General features: G+C 41.9%; 2 protein-coding genes across 19 annotated transcripts in view; one reads left to right on the top strand and one right to left on the bottom strand.

Moving 5' to 3' along the window:
• INPP4A (inositol polyphosphate-4-phosphatase type I A) overlaps positions 1–7274 on the top strand; it is a 114299-nt gene extending 107025 nt beyond the window's left edge. For 11 of the 18 annotated variants that reach the window (XM_048961452.1, XM_048961492.1, XM_048961472.1 and 8 more), the window contains one exon: positions 560–4541. In XM_048961452.1, the coding sequence (XP_048817409.1) occupies positions 560–740 (181 nt within the window). In that variant the 3' untranslated portion in view covers positions 741–4541. Of the gene's footprint in view, positions 1–559 lie in introns of all 18 variants that reach the window. The other 7 variants (XM_048961500.1, XM_048961483.1, XM_048961510.1 and 4 more) reach the window with 1 other exon arrangement.
• Positions 7275–16269: 8995 nt separating this feature from the next.
• Positions 16270–26384, bottom strand: part of TMEM131 (transmembrane protein 131) — a 93055-nt gene continuing 82940 nt past the window's right edge. Inside the window, exons 34-41 of the mRNA XM_048961251.1 lie at positions 25072–25196; positions 24770–24925; positions 23862–24042; positions 23405–23526; positions 23200–23296; positions 22052–22149; positions 20552–20715; positions 16270–17358 (exon numbers count right to left, since the gene is read on the bottom strand). Of these exons, the coding sequence (XP_048817208.1) occupies positions 17062–17358; positions 20552–20715; positions 22052–22149; positions 23200–23296; positions 23405–23526; positions 23862–24042; positions 24770–24925; positions 25072–25196 (1240 nt within the window). The 3' untranslated portion in view covers positions 16270–17061. The remainder of the gene's footprint in view (positions 17359–20551; positions 20716–22051; positions 22150–23199; positions 23297–23404; positions 23527–23861; positions 24043–24769; positions 24926–25071; positions 25197–26384) is intronic.

Raw genomic sequence — 26384 nt, 5'->3', positions numbered from 1 at the left:
AGATGAAAAGCAAATGGTAGTTTGGTTTTTTTGTTTGTTGGTTTGTTTTTTGTTTTGTTTTGTTTGTTTATATATTGAGCATTTAGTTAAGAGGTTAAAGTATTTCACTGCAGCTCACGTGGAAAGATGTTTGAAAGGGTCAAATACTACAATGGTTATTCATGTTCAGCTTGCTTTTCAGAGCTCCTCTTTTTTGCAGCATGCAGAAGCATGGCAGAGCTGCATGGGATATTGCTTGGTAATCTGAAAGAATGAACATGGAAAACCATTAATGTTCAACCTACATGTATTTATTTTCAGTAGACTACAGTACTTCTTTCTTATTTTTCTCTTTTATTCTCTTTCCCTCTCCTTTTATCTGTAATTGTGCTGATATATATTTTTGAGATGTTTTCCCTGTTTTTCTTTACTTCATATTCTGGTTTTGTTGTGGCTTCTTCCATCTTTTTTTCATCCTCTTGACCACTTTGCGTTGCCATCTCTTTTTACGCATTCATTTGCATGTCCGTCTTCTTTTCTTTTCTATTTTTCCTCCTCCCAACCTTCTTCCTTTTCACAGCATTGGAACACGGGAGGTAGTCACCCAGAAGAACTTGAGTGGCTTGGTGCCCATCCGAGATTTCAGACTAGATCCCAGCCTCCTCTACTCTATTCCTTTACTAGCTCTCAGCCCCAATTTACTGATTGTGTGGCTGTTTCTGAGCATAGCGTACCTGGTGGCCAGATTACGTTGCAAGTGAAGATAAGGTTAAAAATAAAAACAAACAAACAAACAAATTGCTTGAACGTGTATTGCCACTTGGTACCTGCTGGACAAAAGAATGTGTCATAACATTGTCTGCCAAGAATTATTATTATGCCTTACAATTTTACGTTTCTATTGTACTAAACTGTAAATATACATCAAATTATTTTATCAAGAAGAATTGTATTGAAACTTTAAATTACTGTTCTGCTTTCAGTGCTTGTAACATAGTCTGACATTTGGCCTGTTACCTCGTTACTTTAGCCGGCCTGAAGATCTCTTACCAAATACAGTTTTGTGTCACTTGTTTCATGTATTCCAGAGAAAGGAACTCTGAAAAGAATTTGTATCTTTTGTATATTCAGGGTGTATGCTAATCTTGCCTTTCATTTTTACAAGCTAAGAGGAGAAAAAAATAAAAAATATGGGTGGGGTTTATAAGAAGTTATAAGAAATTTATTTAAAGAAGTAAACAAATTTGTACCTTTATTTCAAAGCATAATATCCAAATGATTATTACACAATTTGTAGAACCATAGTCTCGTTCCTTTCTCGTGGTTACGTATGTTCCAGTAGACTAGTGTACCCACTGAACAACAACTTGCAGTGTGCTGCATGCAGGATTATTTCATTATATTTATAGATCTGCATTTTGTAATATATTAAAGACAAAAAGATAATGGCGTCTGGTTAGCGAGAGTATGTAATTGGCAGAGCCTGCTAATGATCCACTGTCTGTTTCAGGTGCTTTGTTCTATAACTTATTCTGAAACAGGGTCATTATCATCCTATTGAAGTTAGTCTACAATATTTCAAGCAAGGAAAGGAAGGTATTAATTAGCTCTGTTATTTGCTGGGCTTGAGGTTTTCCACTAGGCTTTGTGTTAATGACACTGGGCTAAATATTAGTTATTTCCATTTTTGAGTGTCAGACAGCTTTAATAAATTATGATGATGATAGACAATGATTTAGAGGTAAATGAGTGATGGCAAGAACATTTATTTAAATGATGATAGTGAAGAATTATGCCTAGTTTAGTCACACGGAACGATTGTGGAAGAAATTTGGACACAGTTTGTATCTAACATCTGACTGGGATAGGCCTGTTGAAAATGGTGGACTCTGCTGATGTAGTAGTCTGGAAGTGCTTGTCAATAGCAATAGTTCATTGAAAAACTAACCTCATTTAACATAGTTTGCTAAATTCGTTAAGGGATTTAGTTTGCTTGGTGCCTAAGATGACAGAATGTTGAGCTTGATGACCAAGGAGAACTCCGCTAGTACTGTGATTTCTAATTTCTACTATTATTACCTTGCTCAGAAGACATAGATAGCTATAGCTTATATTATCAATTTTAATGTATTTTGAAAGCTCCTGAAGGAGGTATGCTTTAAAAAGAGAAGAACATAGTTTAAGGGAAAAAAAAGAAAAAAAAAAGAAAAAAAAAAGGAAAAAAAAAAGGCTAAAATCCTAAATTTGGCAAATATTCTAACTAAATGAAGTACATGGTTATACTCGTGTCTTCGTGAAAGAAGACTGTACAGTACACTATCACCTGGTATTTTTCTCACTATTCTTCCAATTTTGTTTTTAAAAGAAAAGAAAGCCCACAGACAGTGTATGTATATACTTAAGCATTTATCCTATTTATTTTGGATTGCTTCAGCAAAGCCTTACAGGCTTTAAAAACATGGTGTGATGGTATTGGACATTTCCACATCCTGTGCTGCTGTCCAGTACCACTGCATCTCAATACAAATAATTTCTTCTTTCTGATTAAGGTTGGTTTGTTTGCTATGAGTACCAAATTCACTTTTTATGCAGTAAATGGTGATTAGGTTCACTGTAGCCTTCTTGGTGAGTGTCCTGCGTTCAGCCTACCAAGATATGAAAGTAACTTTAGTAGGGGTGTCTCCACTGAGCTCCCTGCTGTTATTAAGTCTGTTATAAATGCAGTATGAAGCTTTGCTTGTTTACTGTCGTTGGCAAGATTAGGCATGCAATAAGACCACCTTTAATTTACATTAATTGTAAGTGAAAGCTAAGACCTTTTGAAAACAAAAAGATGGGTTCTTTCATACCCTTCGGTTGGGACAAGTTTTCATTTTTTCTTCTTTAGTTCAGCCTGTGCTTTCATTCTGGCATTCAGATTTAAAATGACTCAGTGCTTACAGCTCATGTGCCTCCTGAAGCTCCGCAGCACACAAAATAGGTGAGATACATCTTTGCCATCGTGCTTGCGGGCCACCTGTGCCTCAGAGGGACATGGGCAATGCAGGCAGTGGAATGAGTAATGAGCAGAGTTATTTACTTCCAATTGGAAATTCTCAGTTGGCATCCCATATTTTTTATTTTAATTAGATGTTTTTATCACTGCTCTGGAAGATATTTCCTGCCAATCCTTGACGGGTCTATTTGCAGCAGTCTTTGGGGGATGTGCAGTGCACTAAACAGTGTCACAAGGTGCAATCCATTCTGTAGGACAGTCACACACACAATATACTGAGAGATTTCAAACATAAGCTGTTATCTGCAGTGAAAACATTCAGTGTTCTGTGAAGTTAAACTAGGTGGTACATAAGTAGCAGAGCTACAGTCGATGTGATTAACCAAAATTAGAGGAACAGTGAGATCAGCAACAGCAGAGAGCTTTCAAATTGGAGCAGGAAACCAAACCCTCCTTGTGAGTCAGATTGCCTCTGTTTAGCTGGTACCTGCTGCAGCCATCTCCAGGACAGGAATGATGGGACATTCCCACCATAAGATTGTGTACTGTACAACTTTGCCATGAACTTTTACTATTGTTAGATCAATGTTTAGGTTTCCATTCTCTGTCAGAACACGTTCTCATGTGAGCCTAAATTGATTTCTACTATATAAAATGCAGTGCTTCCTCTTTGTATGTCTGTTTTGGATTTGAAATAGATTTACAATGGTAAAGAAGCCTTATAAGTGGAATCGTTTTTTTATTGTAGCACAGAACCTCTTTGTAATGTGGGGCAGTTGCACCAAAGCATTGGGTAAAGTTGGACTCCCAAATTCTGCACAGCTTTGTTGCATTGGGGTGATGACTGTCAATGCAGCCAATACAGAGCTGCTATTTCCTGGTGTTTTTTTAAGAGTATGTTGGTTTTCAAGTCAATTTATGCATGCAAAGATAACTGGAGAGCCATTATTTTTATATCAGCTCTGGTCCTTAAGTTCTGATAGCGCTGATGTACAGGGAACAATAAAATAAAGCTCCTGTTGAGAGGTGGACAGTCTTTCTTTTTCAACATAACATACTAACGAATTAGCAGAACTGCATTTAAGCAATCTTTTGGGATCCTTTGTGCAGTGGCACGTGAGCGCCGTAACAGCGTACCCTGAAATACATGAAACCTTCCTAAAAGAACTTTCTCACTGGATGCACTGCTGCTTTTTAGAAATGCAAAACTAGCGATCAGACATAGCATGTGTCCATTCTGTGTGCTTCTTACTAGCATTGTATGAGGAGTCATCATCTTTAATATTTGCAGTGGCAAATTAATTAAGCGCCCATTGAATATAACCAACTTTTTGTTAATGCTATGAAATAACCAGTTCATTTCATCTTAGTTTAAGTCTTCTTTTCTTTTTTTTTTTTCTTTTTTTTTTCCGTTTTACTGCTGTCATTTTTTTGTGCTTGTTTTTTTTCCCCAGTGAGGGGTGTCGGCGAGAAAATACAATGAAGAATGTTGGATGTCGCAAGTATGCATTTAATTCCCTGCAACTGAAGGCTTTCCCAAAGTATTACAGGCCTCCAGAAGGAACTTATGGAAAAGTTGAAACTTAAGCATCTTATGTCCTTTAATTGCTGTTCCATTAAGACGTGTGGCTGCACTCTAGACTAATACATGATTCTGTCATCCAGACCAGATCAGTAACCTTTCTGTACGTTTCACTAGGCTATATGGAGCATGTTACCTACCAGTTGGAGTCTATAGTAACAGTTATTTGACACCTTAGCTTGAGAATAGTGTGATGACTCTGCCCATTTAAATAGCCTTCAGTGTATGTAAGATGAGCAGATATTGTGCTATTTAATAATTACCTACATGCAAGTAGCTGGGTACCTCCTGGATGGGCAAGGACTTTGCGAATGGCATTGAGGCAGCTGCTTCACGTACTTCTTTCAATACTGAGCTGACTTCAGACTGAGCTTTTCGTCACTCTTTCAAACTGAGAGTAAACTCAACCGTTGTAAATAGAAAGGGATTGGACAGTAGGCAGTCTAATCACAGCAGGATGCATTATTGCAATCAAGAAACAGATGTAACTTCTAGAAATAATCAGCACAATAGCAGCCAGGAGTATAAATTGTTTCACTGTATATAGGATGCCATCTTGAAATATGAAAAGAATAATAAATGAAAAGGCTGGGCCTGTGAGGTCTAGTTTGTAGTTCTGTCCAGATAAAGACAAATTCCAGTCATTTTTAGCACAAAAGGACTTGGGCAAGTGTGAACCAATTTTCAAAAGCGTTTCAAAACATAATGATGTTAATCGATTAATGGCAGCAACAGTTCTCCCAGCCCTTCCCCACTATGACATGTTCATTGTGTTCCATGGTAGCGTATATCAATCAATGTGCTCCTTTATCCATGGCTTTTTATACTGCTTCTGCATTGTAAGCGTTAGGATGTCGGGGCATTGCATTTTTTAAATCGGTGTTTGGTTTTTATCAGTATCTGTCGACTCAAAAATGCTTAAAGTACCCAACATCCCCCCAACCACCTGACAAAAATGTTACTTTTATTAAGTTTTGCTCATTTTGATGGAACGTAACTCATGTGCTAATGCATGAGAACCTCAGGTGTGTTAGCTTAAGGCTGAGGCTTGGTAGTCTATCAAACTTTGATAGCATTTCATAAAGGTTCAGTACATCTCCTTGGAAATCATCTCCGAAAGGATGCCTTCAAGATAGAGAATACGTTCTTAAAATGCAGCTAAATGTTAAGTTGCAAATCTTAACAGGATTAAATCATTCCTAGCTAGCTTCATTCAGCCCACTGTGCCCTACCACTCCAGTTTCTGAGGGCTATGAGCTGTAGAATAGAGAAGCTGGTCATTTATTCTTGTGAGAGTAGCAACAGCCAGGTAAGTATATGGCTGTTTTCTGGCTTCCTTCTCCCTCCCACTGATGTTTGTCTGTGCTGTCACTGCTCTATCAGTCATGTTCATTCTGCTCCCATGTAGGTTTGGGGGTTTTAAGTCCAGCAGTTTTTGCATTTTGCTTTTAGCAGTCTGACACTGAGCAGCATGTCACAAAGCCAGCCAAGAGAGTTCTGCTGAACCACGTTGTTACCATTACTGCAGACGTTCTAGGAGGGGAAACAAAAATGCTGTGCAAATTCAATGCGTTTGTAGGTCTTTTCCCAGTTGCAAGCTCCTTCTGTAGTAGCATGGACCCTTGGGAAATTACAAACCTTGTCCTCCAATGAACAATTGTTGCTTTTTGTTCTTTTTAATGTGTAAACAAATGTTTGGTGAAAACCATTGCAGTGAGATTTCTTTAGACATTATTCTCTTAGTTCTGCTCAGCCTTCAGCCCCAACCCGTTATTAAAAGCTACATTTATTTTTGTATGAACGATTGTCTTGATAGCCCTTAGTTTTTATGAGTTTTAGTTTTATTTTGTATATTTCAAACACAGTTAATATTTTAAGTCCTATATTGTTACACTAAAAGTCTTCTTGCAGCGTTCAGCTTCAGAAGAATACAAGAGGTCTACGGCTGCAATTAGCAGCGCCGCTCTCTTAGATGGTGGCCCACAGTCATCAGGTCTACTCTAGAGCTTAGTGATCCTTTATTTATTTCGTACACTGAATATAATCAGAAGCTCCCCAGTTTTCTATATGCATGGTTTTTGCTCACCTTTTAAAGCGGTGGGATATTTTAAGTGTACTTCCATGTAGAGCATCATTGTCCAGCTGACGTGTTCCAGGTACAGCTGTCGGCACAATGCACGCCAATGGCTTCTTCTGAAGGGCGTAACGAGCAGGGAGGTCTCGAGCAGTTAATCAAAAAAGACAAACTGTGAAACTTGAAATCCACACAGGACACTTCACAAGGGTGAAGTAAGCTTTTCTGTTGCACAGGAGAGACAAAACTTAAGGATTACTGTAAAATGAAGTTCTGTCTAATGTTCTTTTTTGAGTACGTTTTTTAAATTATAAAACACACAAAGGTAAAAAGACAAAAAAAAAAGAAATCCAACTTGCCGAGTACGTTCTGTGTATGTTCTGTGAAAGTATTTACAGCACAGTTGCCTTTTGTTTCATTTCTACATGTAAAATTATTGTATAATACGACACTGTTTTGTCCCAACACAATTGTGTTTGCCAAGCTTTGTGCATTGAAAGATTTTTATTTATTTGTTTTTGGGCAGTATTAATATATCATAAACATATGGCTACTGTTTTATATATCCTAGTTCATCCAATCCATGTATGCTGTACATGTGCTAGTCTTTAGGATGAAAACCAATAAAGAACTGACGAGAGTAACGAGGTGGCTTACTTCTAGTGCTTTCTTGGGTAAACTAATCAGCACTTTAAGGTTGCTCGGCTTGGAATGCTTCGTCTGCTCTGCAGTCGACTCGTGCCTACAACAGTGCTGGTTGTCGCTGTTCAGCAGGGATAAGTTGGCCCTGATCCACAAACCACCCAGCCTATGTGCAGCTACACCGTGTGACCACTGATGCAACCGCTCTGATTACAGAGTGACACCTTCAGGTGCTGCCGAACATAAAATGCACAGTGATGCCCAGTGGAAGGGCTGCTTACAGCTGTAAAAACAGTAGGTTTCTTTTTTGTGGCAGAAAGATTCCTTTAATGTAGGTGTTGGGTATTTGTCTGGCCTCTCACTGCAGGTGTATGCAGTACACACTGCAGGTGTATGCAATACACAAATGAACAAACACCTCCACAAGTCTGCATATTGTGCACAGATGTAATTCTCTGCCCAGCAGCTGCTGCACAAAAGATTCAGGTGTTCTGGGTTTTAAATCCCGTTCAGTAACCATACAGATGTAATGTTTGAAGATTTGCCTGTGCTGACCACTTCTTAATGCCCTGCTGCTGACCTTGCAAAAAAGCACCTCTTTCCTAAGGTAAGAGTGTTGCTGTGTACTTCTTGCTGTTAAACACAGACGGTTGAAGTTGAGCATCTGAAGGCGTTCTGAGCTGTTACAGGAATCATCACTCGCTTGCAGCTGATGCACGTGTGTCCATGAAGACAACCCAAGGCAACTCAGAATGCAGGCAGCCTGTGTAGCTCCAGCCGTAGGAGCAGCATAGGCATGTCCTGAGGTTATTATCCTCTTGCCTGGAGGAGCTGCTGACAGCAGCACTGCCTGCTCTCCAGTCTCTCGCTGCTCCAGCTGCAGCCTTCAAGCAGGGCTGGATGCTCTGGTGCTCTGCAGCCTCTCACCAAAGGGTGCTGACTGCTTAGAAAGGCTGGCTTGATGTAAATGTAACTTCTTACAGCTTCAGATGTAATCTGACAGCGGAGGGAACGTTTTAATAGATGCAACACAAAGAGGACACAAAGCAAAATATGACAAACAGGAATGCGCTTCTTTAAGCACTGTGATGCTATTCACACGTTCGTGACCTTTGTGCTGTGGATTACTATATGAGCATCTTTGATTTGTCTCAGTTTCTTCAGGAGAGGAAATTCAGATATGCAGGAGAGTTTTGTGCAACTTATAGATCTTTTCCTAAGAAGAGTGAGCTTTCTGGATGAAGATACAACTGTGACATCTGCATGGGAATGGTCTCTGGAGGCAGGTGACTACAGCACGCTGTGAGACGCGGATCGTGGCAGAAGCTGCGATGAAACTTGCTTTCTGTGTCAGTCATTTCTTTCCTGGTAGCAGATACACTGAATTACTGAAGCGAAATAGGACAATGCAGACCATGCTTTACCTGGCTCATTCTCTGTCATGGCCTCTGTTCTCTAGGCAGGTTCGCCAGCTCAGTGGCCATTCAGACCCTTTCTCTTGGAGCCCCAGGAGCCTGATGCCTCCTGAGGGTTTCCCAGGGAAGTGGTGCAGTCCCTGGAGATGTTGAAGAGCCGTGTGGATGTGGCACTGAGGGATGTGGTCAGTGGGCATGGTGGGGGTGGGCTGACAGTTGAACTGGATGATCTGAGAGGTCTCTTCCAACCTTAATGATTCTGTGATTTCTGTATCAAGGATTGCTGATGAGTAAGGTGTTGCATGGAGCAGCATGGCCTGAGCTTCTTCCCACTGCCAAGGCAGAACTTGGTACTTCAAGCCCTGCAGGTGCTGCTCAAGTCCCACGTGGGCTGTTTGACACAGCATGTGGACAAGGTCTCCTTTGCTGCCTGCACCCTCTGCTCTTTGGTACATTTGCTCTTCCGCTCTGGATCCTTGTTGCAGATCTGCTGCATGAGCTGGTTGAATGGGATGCTAGAAGCTGAGCTGCTCTTTTTCTCATACATGTCTCTTACTCCCTTTCCCTCAGTTGTCATCAGAAGGCAGAATCAGCTTAATGAAAACACGTCTGTTGTTTTAGGGCAACAAAGGTGATCAGAGACCTGGAGTATCTCCTGTATGAGGAAAGGCCAAGAGACTTGGGACTGTTCAGTCTGGAAAAGAGGAGACTGAGGAGGGGGTCTTATCAGTGCTTATAAATATCTGCTGGCTGGGTGTCAAGTGGATGGGGCCAGGCTCTTTAAGGTCAAGCTCTTTCCAGTGGTGCCCAGCAACGTGACAAGGACCAACAGACACAAACTGGAACGCGGGAAGTTCCATATGGAAAATGTATTTACTGTGAGGTTGACGGAGCACTGGAACAGGCTGCTCAGAGAGGTGGAGATTCAAAACCCATCTGAACACCTCCCTGTGTGACCTGCTGTAGGGTACCTGCTTTAGCTGGGGGTTGTACACAGCGATCCCCAGAGGTCCCTTCCAACCCCTGCAATGCTGTGATTCTGTGTGATTCTGTTACCTAGCACGGCCTTTGCCAGTAAGGCTGCGGAGAGCTGCTGTGTAATGTGGAAACTCAGCAGGGTTTTCATCAGGTGAAGAGATGGGAAAGAGATCTCTCATCTCCCTGAAGGGCTGAGGGATTCTCCCTGAGGCAGGAGGGCAGGCCTGGCCCCACAGGGGATGAACTTTCCCTGGAGTGAAGGTAGCTGGGTGTTAGGACAATCCAAACGTGTCTTGGGATGCAGTGTTCTCACAGGTAGGTGTTCCAGTCTGTGGGCAGAGCATACAATCTCTGGGGCTTTGTATGCACCAACTCGCACAGCTGAACTGCTAAGCAGGGAGCTGGGGCTAAAACTGAACTGGAAGATTTTACTTTTAGGGGGTTGAAGCATTGAAAGCACTTAAATATAGAGGAATACGGAGTAAATCTCCCGTGCCATGAGGCAGTGGGACAGCATTAGACGGCCCCTGGATGAATTCGCGTGGCAGCCTGTGCAGAGCCCATCCCTGGGCAGGCTCTGGTCCCTTCCACCAGTGAGGTGGGGGAAAGTAATGCTATTTTTTTTTTCTCCCAAGTTTTCAGGAAGAATCGGGGAGGAAATTGAGGGCAGATGGAACTGCTGTGATCTCCTGAGCCACACAGGGGTGCTGTTTAGCTGAGTGTTAGGACCGAGTGGACAGAATTGCTTCACTTGAACGGATTGTATTAGGAAAAATGTTTTCCGATTTGCTGATCTAATCAGAATTTCCAAAAACCTGCGGGGATTTTTTTTTTTCTTGTGGGTTAATATTACTGTATTGATGAAATCTGTGAATTTCTCACAGGTAGTCTCTATTTTAAACAAACAAAAAAGCAGCAAAGCAAGCACAGTAAAGTACTGCCCATTTTCTAAGAATCTCTGGTGCTCTACCTGCTGCTTTCAGTGCCATTCAGTTCTTATTGCTGTTATAACAGCATTATATGGATTTCTGCATGCAGCTGAACTGTCGATGGCTCAGCCTGGGCCTCACTCTTCTTCTGTGTGCCTGGAACCACAGGTTAATGCTCCTCACCTGTGCCCAGATGTGCACATCTGAAATTAAGTTCTGCCAAACAGCAAGAATGCCCTGTGTACTGGATGCTTTTTTTTTTTTTTTTTCACTTAGAGTACTGGAGAGTATGAAGGTATTCCATTCCACCATGACCACTGCTTAGTTTAACTAAATCATAGAATCATAGACTCATAGAATGGCTTGGGTTGGAAGGAATCTCAAAGCTCACGAGTCTCCAACCCCCTGCCACATGCAGGGCCACCCACCTCCCCATTCAATACTAGACCAGGCTGCCCAGGGCCCCATCCAACCTGGCCTTGAACACCTCCAGGGACGGGGCATCCACAACCTCTCTGGGCAGCCTGTTCCAGCACCTCACCACTCTCTGGGTAAAGAATTTCCCCCTGATGTCCGACCTAAATCTCCCCTCCCTCAACTTCAAACCATTTCCCCTCGTCCTACACATATCAACCCTTTCAAAGAGTTGATTCCCCTCCTGTCTGTAGGCTCCCTTTAGGTACTGAAAGGCTGCAGTGAGGTCACCCCACAGCCGCCTTTTCTCCAGGCTGAACAAGCCCAGCTCCCTCAGCCTGGTTAGGAGTGAGATGCAAGTGAATATTCCTTGAAGATACCATTGTCCTAAGAGATTCACAGCACATACAGCACAACAGGAGTTACTGCAAGAATTGTAAGCTCAGTCAGAGCCATTCTATGCACTGCATAGTTTTTAGGGATTTCCTTCATTCTTTATTTCCAGACTCTAATCTTGGCAAGATTTTGCTGGTGGCCTGACTGCTATCAGATGGGCAATGCCAGGTAGACTGGCAAAGCAGGGCTAAAGGTGTTAAAAGTTCTTCAGCCAGGGAAGCAGCATACTAGGGAGCATTCCAGTCTCTTGTCCAGTTTCAGCTTCTGGGTTTTCCCCTTTTGAGAGAGGGAGCCATCCCCCTGCTTTTTGTTGTCTTCCTGCATTGCCATAAAAAATGCCTCTTAGCCTGGTGAACATTGTCTTCCCTGAGAACAGCTCTGAAATGGGCCAGGGAATGATATTGGGTGGTGCACAAACTGTTCTGATACTTGCCCCCTTGGTGGACTTGTGCTTCCCAGCAATTGCCTTATAACTAAGCCAAAATAACAAGTGACTTCACCCTGCTGTAGCTCCATACCAAAAAAAGCCCAAGAAACATTCCAGAACATCTTTTTCTTTCTTTTTCTTTTTCCCAGGAATGTTTTATTAGCTTCAAAATTAGAAATGGACAGTCTGTATCTGTTTCTGAAAGGCACCTCCCCCAACTCCCAGCCAACATCTTTGTCCTCTTGTGGGACAACAGGCTTCCGATCCCTTGTCTTGTCTAGGGTGAGTCATTCAACTGCAATTTTTCACAGCTTCTAAGAGTCTGTCTCGGACTCTGAGACAGTCTGTTTGTTCCCCTCTATTTGTTTCACTTCTGTACATACTCTCTGGCATATATCCCTTGTAGAATCCTTTTATGGGAAGTCTCACACTTCCTTCTGCCACTTGGACTTGGCATTAGGTTACAAAACTTAAGCAGAGACTGAGTGTACCCCCCGAAGCTACCATACTGATGAAACTCTGACTCACACATTTGTTTCACCTTAGACCAATAGAGTGAAGTCAGGTCCCAGCTGTATGGTCCTTCCTGAAGGCCCACTGGGTGGGCTGCTGAAGGGTGTGCTGGTCCAGGCATTCTGCAGATAGCTTCAGTATTGATGCCAGTAGAACAGCAGTTGAACACCAAGTCTACCCTTGACTGGTCCTGGATGAAAGCAGGCACTGGGCAGAATTGTTTTGAAGAAAAACCTGTTTAAATGAGATTACTGAAGGCCCTCCTGGAAGCGCTGAGCGCACCACAGAAGCTGGGCCATCCCTGGTCTCAGCAGCTCTTTGTTCTGTGACTCATTGGTTCAGAAGGCCAAAATACTGAAGCTGAGAATACTTGCTCCAAATTACAGGGTGGCAAACCAGACAAGGCAAAGTCAAAGTTGTACTCAGTGTAAAGCATCACTGAGTGAAATCCTTCCAGTGAAAGATAGTTTCTTACCCCATACAAGTCAACACTTGTGTACTCTTCAATTCACCTCTGAAGCGCAGCAGCGGGTGTGCGGTCAGGCAGTCCAGTAGAAAACTTCAGTATAATTTGACTGTGACACTCCACTGTTGGCAAGATGCACCACTTGTTACTTCTGTGACTGAGTATTTGCCAGGCTCTGGCACTTACCCTCAACATCCAACATCAGGTCTCCATCCAGACCCATCTGCTGTTACACTGGATCATCCTAACTTTTCATAGATGTGAAATAAAATGTACCTGTGCTTTCATGTCATTTACAGTCTTTCCTGATGCAGTATTATGCTTGTAACCAAAATCTCCAAAGCCTTTCTAGAGATTCTTTTTTGAAACTGAGCTAAACTTGGGTCTGTCCTGTTTAGTATCTTTATTGACAACCTGGATGAGGGCACTGAGTGCACTCTCAATAAGCCCGCGGGTGACACCAAGTTGGCAGGAAGCGCTGATCTGCCTGAGGGGAGGAAGATCCTACAAAGTGATCTGGACAGGCTGGATTGCAGGGCTGAGGCCATTGGGATGAGGTTCAACAGGACCAAGTGCCCAGCTCTGCACTTTGACCACAACAACCCCAGGCAATGCTACAGGCTTGGGGCAGAGTGGCTGGAGGACTGCGTGGAAGAAAGGGACCTGGGGGTATTGGTTGATGCTTGGCTGGACTTGAGCCAGTAATGTGCCCAGGTGCCAAAAAGGGCCATTGGATGCCAAGATGCCAAGGGTGGCATCCTGGATCGTATCAGAAATAGTGCAGCTAGCAGGAGCAGGGAAGTGACAGTTCCTCCGTCCTCAGCACTGGTGAGGTTGCACTTCAAATACTGTGCTCAGTTTTGGGTGGCTCACTACAAGAAAGGCATCAAGGAACCGGAGCACATCCAGAGAAAGGCAATGAAACTGGTTGGGGTCTGGAGCACAAGTTATGGGAGCAGCTGAGGGGACTGGGAGTATGGAGGAGGCTCAGGAGAGACATTATCACTCTCTATAACAACATGAAAGAAGGTTGTGGTGAGGTGGAGGTCAGCCTCTTCTCCTATGTAACAGTGAGTGATAGGACTAGAGGGAATGGCCTCAAGTTGCATCAGAGGAGATTCAGGTTGGATGTTAGGAAATACATCTCTAAGAGACTGGTCAGGTAGTGGAACTGGCTGTCCAGGGAGGTGGGGGAGTCACCATCCCTGGAGGTGTTCAAGGAAAACTAAGTTGTTGTACTGAGGGACGCTGTTTAGCGTCTGGTGGTAGATGGACGGCTGGATTGGATGATCTTAGAAGTCTTTCCCAACCCTGGTGATTCCATGATTCTATGATTCTAGTGCCAACTAAACTGACTGCACATTAGGAACATACTTACCCAGTTCAGGCTGCCAGATTTCAAAACAGGGCAGGAACCCTGCAGGCATTTTAAGTTTATTTGCTAGAGTTGGCAGAATAGAAATGCCATTTAGAGCACCAAAATAATTAAGGCAATTAATGGTAATTATTTTTCTTCGTTGCTGGGAACTTTGTATTCCCAGCAGCTTCCAGCTCTGGAAAAGAAAAGCTGACTCAGGGTAGTCTGCCCCTTGTAGTACTCTGAACTACAAAGAATGTTTTAAATTATCAGAAGGGCCGTGAGCTCCGTGTTTCCTAGGGCTGCACATCCTCAAAGAACCTGCTTAAAACACTCTTGAATTTAATTCATTACAAAATTAGAAGCACCCACCTTGGGACTTAGAGGTAACCATGCCACTCACCAGCCAGCATTTTCTATGCCCATGAAAACTGACTATCATAGAGCCAGCAAGGAAGCTTCGTTGTTTCCTTCCTGAGGTTTCTGTTTTACACACATCCCACACTCAGAGTGTTTCTTTAGAAACCCCTGACTTTTGACCTATTTCATTTGTCTCACATTGGGGATATTACTTAGGATTCATGTACTTGTTTGCTTTTTTAAGAGGTAGTTCTCTTGATTACTTTAACCAGGCAGAACAAAGTGAGAGTGCTCTCCAAAGCTAGCTCTGTATCGAGAAAAGGAGGAGCGGAACTCAGAAAAGGAGCCTTTTGGCCTAGGGCTTTCCTTTAAATGCTGAATGACTCCGTGCTGTTTCTCTTATGAAACTGAAAATGATCTGTTAAAGATCTTGAACTTTTGAGTTGCTTTGCCCCTGGACCATAAATAATAATTTTTAACTGGTGTTTGAAAAGAAACTTTTCAAAAGCACGAGCTGAGAATGTTGTGAAGGCAGCAAAGGTTATTTGCATTAATACAAGGGAATGGCTCACACTCGGGGGGCAAAAGTCTAAATTAGATACGTTGCCTTGTCTTGTTCAAAGGGAAATTTTCAAAGCAGAAATTATTTTCTTTCTTCACAACTGCTCAAGCCACTGGGAATAGCAGTACCTCGAATTCATTTCTCTTTATATCTTCCATGGAATCACTTCCTATATAAAGACCTCCCAGGGAAATAGGGTTGTACGTTACATTAACTTCAGCAGCTTTCTTCACCTTGAACTTACTGCTGTTATCTCCCCCAGTCCCATCTCACAGGGAAGCAGGCCCTGGCATGCCAGTAGCTTAACTAACTCTTTATTTTGCACGCAGGAAGAGACTTGTTTGCCCAGTTACTCAAAAGGAAATTCCATATGAACCCACACTGAGCATTTCATTATCTTGCATGGTTCTAGAAATATCCAAATTTTAAGAACAAAGGAGTTCTTACAGATGCCCACTTTGGAGATCCATACCTTCTGCAGCTGCTGGTGACAGTGAGAGAAGAGCAACCTGGCACCTGGGGAGATTTTGTTCACATAATGCTAGATTGAAAAATGGTGAGTCTCAATTGTTTAACCCTTATATTTTGTTGCATACAGCATTCTTTGTAGCAAATTGAAATGTTCTCTTTAAAATAATGGATTCTGATAAAAATCTGCTGTAAATTTGGAGTAGTGCCACTGAATGGTAAGTGAATCTGTGTCACCGACGGCATTGCTGCTTTCTTGTAGCATAGATGAATGTATTCTGTCACTGAGCCTTACCTTACTGTTAGTGCAGAGAAACAAACACACTGAAGAGTGAGAAACTCAGTCCAAAAATAGTAAAGCACTGTAGATCCATGTAAGACCAAAGGTTACAAAGGTATGGGCGTAGCATAAACAGCAGCTGCTATGCCTGGTTCTTACAAACTTGAACAGTAGAGAGGTTTTACAGCATTTTGCTATCCAGAAAGTCTCCACATGGGTGGCATCAATGCTCTGTGTGACCCTGAAAACAACATATCAGATGCTCTACAAACTCATACAGTTGAGGATGCCAGTTTTAATTGGCAGGGAAGTTTCTGTTCGTATAGGCTCCATGCACAGTAGATTTTGGCCTGAAGGTTACCACCACCAGGTGGATCTGTGCATGCACAAGTTCAGATAACACACGGAGAAGAAAATTGCAGTAGGCAGATCTTGAAAAAAGCAGTATTTATTTTAAAGTACAACCCAAAGTTGTAGCCATAAGAAATGCACAAGGTATCTTGTTTTTTCCACAAGTCTTGGCTGTGTGCATTTCGTTTCAACTTAAAAATGCATTCAGGTTTACAAATGTACAAAGAGCACAGAAAGTGTGTTACAGTCTTAACAGAATGCTCTTACATTCAGCCATTTTGCTGTTAAGGTTCTGTGTTGGTTCTGTTGTGGAGTTTTTCTTTTTTTCTTTTTTCCTTTTTTCAATTTTTTTTTTTTTTTTTTCATTTTTTTACATTCTTAGAACCTGTGTTAACAAAGACAGCCTTATTTTTAAAAAAATACTCTGCATTTTAGCACAAAGTGCCTTTTTTCTTATTTAAATTATAAGTTGGAGGGTAATACTGGAAAAAATTTAAAAATCAAAACCGGTGCTTCCATAAAAGTATTGCATGCCAGGACCATTTTGTAGTTCAAACTGCTTCCTACATAGAAATGGCAGATGGTGAAATAGGAAGCAGTGAAATTGTCCAGATTTGCAAGCTTTGGCTGTAGGTTGGATTTACAGCCACACCCAGACTTTCCCAAGCTTATCTGTAATCTCACACTACCATATTGCAGGATAGACTTTAAAGAGGAGCAAGTGATGAAAGTGTGACTTGGGGGGAGGGAGAGAGAGGAGGGAAAAAATAGCCATGACCAACAGGCGCCTGAAAACGATGCTTCAAAAAATTTGCATTCAGAATCATATCATGACCTGGATTCAAGTTCTTTTCTTTCGCTTAGCTTTGGGTTTCAGTTTTCGTGAGGATAGTGTGAATTAGACCATGGATCTGAACTTCTTCTTCCAATCGTTGGGCTCCAAATTCTCCAAGGATTGTAGGTCTGTCCCATATCTTCAGCCGGATTGGCAACAGTGGCAGCAGCAGATGGAGGAGGTGGTGGCGAGGAGTTTTCGTTCCCCATGAGATCAATACCTGACAAGGCATTTGTTGGAGTGGTGAAGGGAAGGCCACTGTTGAGATTACTTGACCAGATGGAACTGCTGAATGGAGTGGTGGACCACAGGCCGCTCGGGTTGCCAAGGATAGACTGTGGTGAAGACAGAGCTGCATGAGTAGCTGCCAGGTACCCTCTGCCATCAGCTTTTTCTTTATTACTGATATTATTACAGTCCCTTTGAAAGTAAAGTATCTAGAAAAAAACAGATCTGCTGTAGAGGCCCTTCCACCTCCACTGTGACACAGTTTTGAACTACCTTTACTAGACCTTGCCCAGAGGAATCACGCTAACGATCACCAAATGCGTCTGGAAACTGAACGGGCTGCAGAGTGCAATTACATTACAGGCTTTTAAGCTGTTTTCATTTGGGCTTATACATCCCCATGCTATTACTAATTTAAACAGCAGCGGTATTCAAGGGTCAAAAAGCATCAGCCACATTAAACCAGCTTGAGCAAGATAGATAGATAAAGACAAAATTCAAGTTGTGATGGAAAGTAGCAGTGATCTTTGATCCTTTTTGACAGCTTGCAAACCTATCTCCTTGTACCCACACTTATCTGCTCAAAAAAAGAATCACAGTTTGGATGATATGTTCAAGCCCACAGTATCTCCCCATATTCCCAGTATACACATTTTCCTCCTATCCTTAAGCTGTCCAGCCAAAGAGAGAAGGAATGGTATAAGGGCCATATGGCAATACCAGTGACTTTGCCCTGGCTCTACAAATGGCCTCTCTGACAAATGGTGTTGCAGAGCAGCAGCATCTGCACCATGACATCACAAATGAGTTTGGGGTGAATGAAAAGGCACAGCAAGCCCAGAAGGTCACATGCAGATATGAATAAGGCCCAGTTTGGGCAAACTGTTTTACCAAAGTCCAAATGGTAGCAAGCAACAAAGAGAAGAATCTAGCCAGTGGAAGGTGATTGTGGAAGGGGATACTGAGAAGCAGCCAGGGATGGAGATGAGACAGGATAGTATAAATCCCATGCTCATATGAACACAGAACCTGCCACATGTAGGCTTAAGACCCTAACCAATAGATTTAATAGTGCACATACACTGTAAATCCAGTTTGGAAATATACAGTAAACTTGAAACATCCCGGTGGCAGGAGACGTGCTGCGTATGTGCTATAAAGTACAAACTTCCTTATGTTTGGATTTACTGGGGGAAGATGGGACATCCCTTGCCAAGATCTCATTCCTCAAGCAACGAACACTAAAGGATAACCACTACCAGTGTGCTGTGCACCTGATGATTAAAATAAAAATCTCTTTAGAAAGCAAATAGGGTGAACTCTAAAGATGTCTTCATTTCAGGTTTTTATTTTTTTTCTCCCTTGGAACAGAAAAGATACATTCAACCTTATCTGAAATTGGCTGAACAATACTACATCAGCAAAGACCCCTCAAAGAACTTGATGCAAAGAGGTGGATAGGAATTTTGAGCATACTAAGGGGTTAACCAGCATCATTCTGACTGTCCAGTGTCATTGGGATGTTGAGTTAAACCAGGGTCACAGTTTCCAACTGTTACATAACTAAATGGTTACATTTAAGCTATATAAGCATTAGACTGCTAAGCCTACAGCAAGAAACACTGATCCTGCTGCTTGGACAGCATCTCTAACACACTAAATCCACTCTGTTTCTTGCTATGGGTGAAAGAGCCAGGAACTATTCCAGTGTATCCCAAAAAGCACTTAGGAGAGACTGGCAGTTGCTCATGAAGTAGAAGCAACAACAAGGAAAGGACTGGCAGAGCAGTATATGACTGATAGCTACTCTCTTTCAGTGCTTGTGGAGAGAGGCCCGAAGTGGCCCAAAGACAGAACGACATGTAAGAAAATGGAGAGGCTGTTGTGAGAAAGAACCTGAGGAGGAGTGGCACCAATGCTGCAAGCTTTGAAGGGAGATGAGGTGCAGAAGTCAAATGCTATTTAGTACAGAAGGCAAAGAGTTGTGCATAAAATGGGAAAGCAAGAGGACTGAGGATGATAATCAAAGTCAGCTTCCCTAGAATCCTTCCTAGAAAAGAAGGTAACCTAGGAGCCAATATACAACACTGTTTGCAGGAAGAGATTTGGCTCTTGTGCCAGAAAGAGGAAATGCACAGGCTCTGGTCTGGTACCTGTCTTCTTGTCTTGTATTTAGCTTCACTTGCAGGAATAGCAAAGGTTTCCTATTCTGGCTCACCACAAGCATTGAGAAAACACTGTCATTAAAAAGGCCTTGAACATTTCTATCTGTTGGCTGCTTTTTGTGATCTTCTCAATTCACTTCTAAAATGCCCTTTTTCTTTCCCCCCTCAAAATCATTTAAAAGCAGAGACTAAAAATTCTTCTGTATCATGTGCTTGGCTTCTGCCTCAGTGCTTCCTGAAGCACAACTGCAGGTAGCTTTTGTTAGTGGCTAGGACACAGGCTGTGAGCTAGAGACTGTTCTGGTTGTCCTCAGCCCTTCCTTCTCTCATGTGTGGAATCAGCCCTTTATGCAAGTAAAAGGAACAGTCTCTCCTTTTTATATCTAGTGATGTGCACTATGTACATAGATTCACACAGTAATGTTACAACTGCAGCTTTAAACACAGGGCAAGAGAAGGGTTAGCAAACAAGTGGGCAATGCAGACAGCACCTCTTAATACAGAAACATTTCCAGAAGAAAAGATGAAGAATGATTTCCCCTTGCAGTGAAAACAATTACTACGCTGTAAGTTTTCTTCTGATGCAAATGTATAAGGATGAGAGAGCAATGCTACAGTCTACATGTTTGGTGTATTGTTGTTTTTTGTTTTCTCCCTTTTCATCAAGATCTCCAACAAAATTAGCAGTCAGTTTAAATGCTTCTATTTAAGCTCAGTCATCTAGTGTTATTTCTAAGCTCAAAAGAATACACTTGAGCTTTTTGGTTTTCAACCTTACGTTAATTTACAAAGAGGTGCCACACTGGATTCAGCAAGAAGAATCAAAATAGGAAAGTTGGTTATTTTGCAATTGTCCATCAAACTAGAAGTGACAGCAGCAAAGGAGCAGAATGTCTGAAGCATGTGGAAATGGAAGACATGGATGTAAATGCTCTCATCACAAATTTCATCATCTGCAAGCAAGCAGACTAATGGCTCATTGTCCAAAAGCCACTGCAACTTCAATTCATGGAACTATTAGCACTCAGCTGACCTTTTTCATCTAAATTTAAAAAATCTCTAAATAAAATGACACAGCAGATACAGAGCAGGTTGGTAACAGTAACAAAACACTGTATTTGCACCAAATACTCACTGCAGTTGTATGAGTTGGTGAACTTGAGCTTGTAGGCCAGGAGGGTATGGAATCTGTAGCTGAAGGATCCCAGATGGATGATGGAACATGATTGAACTCGCTCCAGTTTCTCTGAACATCCTGCCCATACGCAGGTCGAGCTAAACCAAGCTTGCTAAAAACCTCTGAAAAATAAAATGATATCAATTTGAGCACATTACTGTTTCTCCTTGTTCACGAACATCAGCAGACTAACAGTTCACTGTCCCTTCCCATGTCCTTCTGTTAGGTCCTGCTGCAGTAGAACAGATAGAAAAGGTCACACGCAAACAGATCTCAGCTCACCTGCCCTGTATGGGGCAATTGCTACAAATTTAGAATCATGATTACAGTGAGGAGAAAACTTCTATACATACAAAAAAAAATTCCACAGGTTGATACTGAATGAAGTATCTCAGGAACTGTTTACTCAAAGGCAAACAGAGAATCTGGTAGAAACACAGCAATACTGCAAATCCTGCTAGTTCAGCAAGTTCAGTGTGGCTGGAGGAGTTGACTGCACTGAAACAGACTCTCAGAAGTGCAGCACTCCCTTCCCAGGTGACTCCTGACATGGGATGTGGCACTAGCTATGCCCAGCTGAGGCAGGCTGGCCCTGTCTCAACTAAGAGAAGGAAAGACAGCACCAGTGCTCATGGTTCACACGGTGCCTGCACACAGAATTGATCCCAAGCACCTTACTGCCATCCCTCAGAGTCACTGGAGCCAAGTGCTGCAGATGAAGTGAAAGCAGACCCCAGACATTTTTCAGTAGAGACCCAATCCAATGACATGCAGATGCTGTATGAAGCTTGTTTTGCTTACTGATCTTTTGCACACACCTTAAAAAAATACCATGCACCCCCAAACATAGTATGCAAATCTACCTCAAGTATGTAGAGCAGTTGTGCCGCACAATATAACCTGCCTGCATCGAGGCCTCATCTCAATAGGCACTTACAGAAAGCTTACCTATCTAAATATAGCAATTAATGGATGGTTAACATGCATCAGTTCATTATACAGCTACACAAACGCTAGAGGAAAACACGAGAGGAAAGCAACATGAAGGATGGGCCGTTGCATCACATATATAGCAATGGGTTTATGCAAGCGTGAGGTGTTCAGGAAACCACAGGTTTCATAGCACACTTCTGAGACCTACTGTAAAGCTTCAGGGGAAGGATGAAGGGGAGGAAAATAGTGAGAACAGACAGTGAGAAAAGAAATATAAAGACATTCTTCTGAAACCAAGAAACTTCTAAACCAGTTGTTTCCAGCAAAACAACATCTAAGACTTTCCACCAACTCTCTGGGCTGAAACACAGAGTACACCACCAAATGATAAAATGTTTTCCTATACAGTAATCATTTTGGGGGATGGGTGTGGGAGCAGAGCCTGTACTTAGAACAGTGGAATGGAAATATACCATTTCTTTACCTGTATTTAAGTACTGAAAATATTTGAAAAAATACACTCACCTCCAGTTAAGTTAAAAGAATGTCCAAATGCAGAGAATGAATTGAGAGGTGTGAAGTCAGGACTGCTGGGGTTGCTGATAGGACTCCACAAACCCGAACTGAATAGTAAGGAGTAATGGGAAAGAAATATGCATTAACAGAGTCTCACCAACAGTAACATTGTGCTGGTCCAAACAGAAATATGTACAAATGTGCATGCACACATGCACACACACTATCCATATGTACAAAAATGGTGCCCAAGACTTGGTAAATAAGCTTATTTTTGTTTTAAAAAATGATGAAGGGAAACACCATTATCTTATACATAGAACACTGCACTAGACACAGTGCTCTTGGTCTGTATGCTGAGCTCCAACAAAGAGCAGCTCTGTTTTTCAGAAGAATTGCAGGCTCCAGAATGCAGCACAACTTTTTGACAAGGAGAGCAAGCTTAGAACTGCTGAAAAGGGATACGAATGCTCACATTCTACTTGTAGATAAGTTTCTTGAAAATACAGATGGGTTAACTGGAACTGGTGATAAATATTTACATAAACAAACCAAGAAGTGACCCACAAATCTTGCACAGAAAAGCAATTCCTCTGTACATTGAAACTCGATTTCAAGTCTCACTCCTAGTTTAGAAAAGCTACCAGACAGCACTCTTGAGAGACACACACAGCCAAAAATCTAACATCTAAATCTAAGGCAGCGTGATTGGAAATGATCAGAAATCCCCATTGCACTGAGGAATACAACTAAGCATGGCTATACTCTGCTTCTACTCAGAACACAAAGTCCTGTTATTGTCCTAGTTTCAGAGTTAAAAGAGAGTAACAGATATTACTGTACAGTGCAAAATCCTGCCTGTGAATTATTTTGAGTCACCTTGGTACCCACTCCTAAATAATCAGAGAGCCAAGCTGAGGTGTCCTTCTTTGGATGCCCAGGGGACACAAAATTGTCAAGTTACTGGGAATGAGAGTGGAAGTCCCCATCATATCCAGAATGTCTCTCTCCCCTTTTGAGAGATTCACAAAAAATAAACATTCAGAACTCATAAACAGAACCAGAATGAACTCCATTCACTGCCTTCAAAATGCCACTATTTCTTTACAGGCTCTTCTCTAAGAGCTCAGGTATTTCCAAGAGGTATAAACACTTACCTGTCAGAGCCATCACTGTCAACAACTGTGTGGGAAACGCTGATATTGCTGGAAACGTCTGTCTTTGTTGGGGGAACCTTCGGTAAGCCACTGCCACCTGCAACAATAAATCTAAAATGAGACACAGAAGTAAACCAACTAACCAAACAGAGTGAATATTCTGGAAATATGCAGAAGTATTTATTATGCCAGGCTGGTACAGTACCTGGGCTCTTGTCATAACCTGCAGCAACAGCAGCAAAAGTGGGGTTTCCATTCCTTCCTGGAAGAGAAGCTGCCTTTGCCAGCTTGTGTTTGGTACCACTGGGCTGCTTGCTTTTTGTTTCACTTAAAGGGGAGGAAAAAAGTGGGGAAAAAAAGTTTGTGGTTTTAGACTTCAGTACTTTGATAAACAAGCAATAATTCAATCCCGTATTCATAAAAGCACTAGCAGTAGTTCAACAGTTTATGTTGGTGCACATTTCTGTAATCTAGCAAGTTGTAACAAACTCCCCTAAAACATAAATAGCACTCTACAACGTGCACAATAATATCTGCAAAAAAGCAGTTTCCAGAGGAAGAGGAAATGGGTACAAGAAGAGAGATACACCAATATCAAGCACAGTGGTTCCTCAAGCATTCTCTGCTTGTAAAATTAATAGGAGGAGCAGATCCAAACTCACTTGCTGCAGCTGCTGTTCACAATGCTGCTGTAGGTGCCTCCTCGCGGCCCAAAAGCTAAGGATGCAGGAGGAGGAGGAGGAGGAGGAGATGGAGAGGCAGGTGTAGGTGAGGGCTGTCGCTGTTTCAGGAAAGCATCTGCATTCATGGTTTGCAGAGAGAGTTTATAAAGGTTGTCTGTAGCTATATAAAGAAGCACAAAAGACTCTCATGTAGTATTACATTAAGATGATGGCTACTCAAACTCAGCTATAAATTCCATTTCAAGAATTATTTCAAAGACTGTACCCAGTCATTGAAGTAGCAGCTCCTATAGTAGTAGATCTACTCCTTCCTTATTTTCTCCTACTACTATTCAGGTTTTCTGGCTACTGTGAGACTATTTTGATGAAAGCGTGAACTGGTTTCTATGGAAAAAGAATGGAACTTCTAGCCTAAGCAAGAGCTGCAGGGAGGGCTGACTTTATGATCACACGCAACCAAGAGGAAGATGACTTGTTTCTCACCAAAGCCTTAAAATACAACCAAAAAACTTGTAATAGTGCACCACCCTAACCATTGCAATAAGAAGCTTTCAGTGTTTCCTCTCAAGGAGGGATCAATTAATTTCAACTTTGGTTGCAGAAAAATGAGGAAGAAAAACTCAATTTGCTGTAGAAAATATATTTTGTTTTCAAGCAGTAATTCTCAATTCCTCAGCAGTTTCTGAAAAACTGTGGAATGAGAGACATTCTGCCCATGTGGTGTTCAAATCTCCCAAATTGTACCGGATGCTATCGATATTAGGCTTACTGCAGAAAATGGGAGCATAGATATGCAGGGAATAAAAGCTAGGCTAAAAACAGATCAAGCCTGCCTACAGATATGCATTGCAGGAGACTAATTCTGTCATCCTCCAGTGATTACTCACAGCTGCCAGCTTTGTGAAGTGGCACAGAATCCCACTCTGGTGGAGGAGAATCCTTTTCGCCTTCTGAGCTGCTGGTGTTTCCTAGCTCCTGTCCAGAACTACTGGGGAGAAACTTTGATAATACTGATGGCCTGCTCTCTATTAACTTGTTTGGACCTATTAAGAAAAAAGAAAAAAAAAAATAATCAGTGGATAAGAAAGCACGTAGCTTTCTTAACATTAAGCTTCAGATTAAGCTTTCAAAAGCAAGCAGATTGAAAGTCCCAAGATATTTGTGATATGTGAAAATAGCCTCACAGTACCTCTTGTTTTTGGAAGGTTTCTTGATTTGGACACATTCGTCAAGAGGTGCTGTGTGGATATCTTGGATGGAAAGGTTTTGCGCTGCTTGTTTTCCAGTGGGGGAGTATAAGGTAATTCCAAGGAACTAAATGAAAACAGAGATCCATTTATTTTTTTTTGCTTTCAGAAGTGCTGCAAGACATACATATCCATTTACCATACAGGCTTTACAAAGGACTGCTCTCCTGTGGATTCCTCCTATTATGCTCACTTTCAAAGTGATTCATAAGCACAGTTTTTCTGTCATCTCTTCTATTTCTACTATATACAACTCCACCCTTTCACCCGTCCTAACTTTAGCTCATCTCCTTCCCACAAGGGCATTCCAGCTCACTCGCTTTCCAGGACTAGAAAGCCTGCTCAATAACACAGTGATAACCAGGAGATGGCGATTGCAGTTTTTCCTCTCTGCTGCCAATCGCATGCTCCTGATACGCAACTGCCACGAATGCACAAGACGACTGATCACAAAACCATTCCAACCCATCAAATTTATTTGGCTATATATTGTTCCTTTTCCCCAGCTGTTTGATTTTGTCCCAGATGCCATACATTTTCTAAGGAAAACTGTTGTATTCATGTCTTGGAGAAGAATTCCAACTCAGTTTGGGCCTCTGAATACTGTCACATATCATCACCAGGTGATTTAGAAGATAGAGGAAAATGTATAATAGTAAGAAGAAAAAATAGAAGGGGACATTGTCTGGCAATATTTTAAGAAATATTTTGAAGAAAATGAATGCATATACATACCAACTACTCAGTCTAAATCTCAGTCTAGTATTAACTACAGCAACAGGCCAAAAGACAATCCATCATATCACGCCTCAGACTAGCAAATTTATTTTATGGCTATCCAATACTCACTTTGTTTTAGAACTGCAGAATCAGATTTCAAAATAGACTGTCTATAGAAAGGCTGAGGTTCTTTATTTTTCCCTTCTCTACCATCTGCAATCTGTCAGGAAGGGAATGGCATTGGCAGCAAACATCTCCTTTAACAACATATCCAAGACACTGATAGCTGTAACTTTACCACAACTAAAGGTACTCATGTTACAGTGCTGCCACTGCACAGTAACTCCTGTAGAAATGTTTACTCTATTTTGTATCTGTTATTACAAAAGAACTTGCCATTGCTTAACCCCATTTTCTTCTCTGGATTTAGTTCTCATATTATTAATTGACCGTGCATCAAGTAATCATTTACAAGCTCAGATGTTCCCTGATACCACAAAGGAAGCAGAAGCTGCCTGGAGCTATATGTGCTGCT

The sequence above is a fragment of the Lagopus muta genome, chromosome 1 (genome assembly GCF_023343835.1).
Source record: "Lagopus muta isolate bLagMut1 chromosome 1, bLagMut1 primary, whole genome shotgun sequence".
In the NCBI taxonomy this organism is placed as follows: Eukaryota; Metazoa; Chordata; class Aves; order Galliformes; family Phasianidae; genus Lagopus; species Lagopus muta.
The sequence above is the reverse complement of the archived record's forward strand: the minus strand, read 5'-3'. Positions and strand labels throughout refer to the sequence as shown.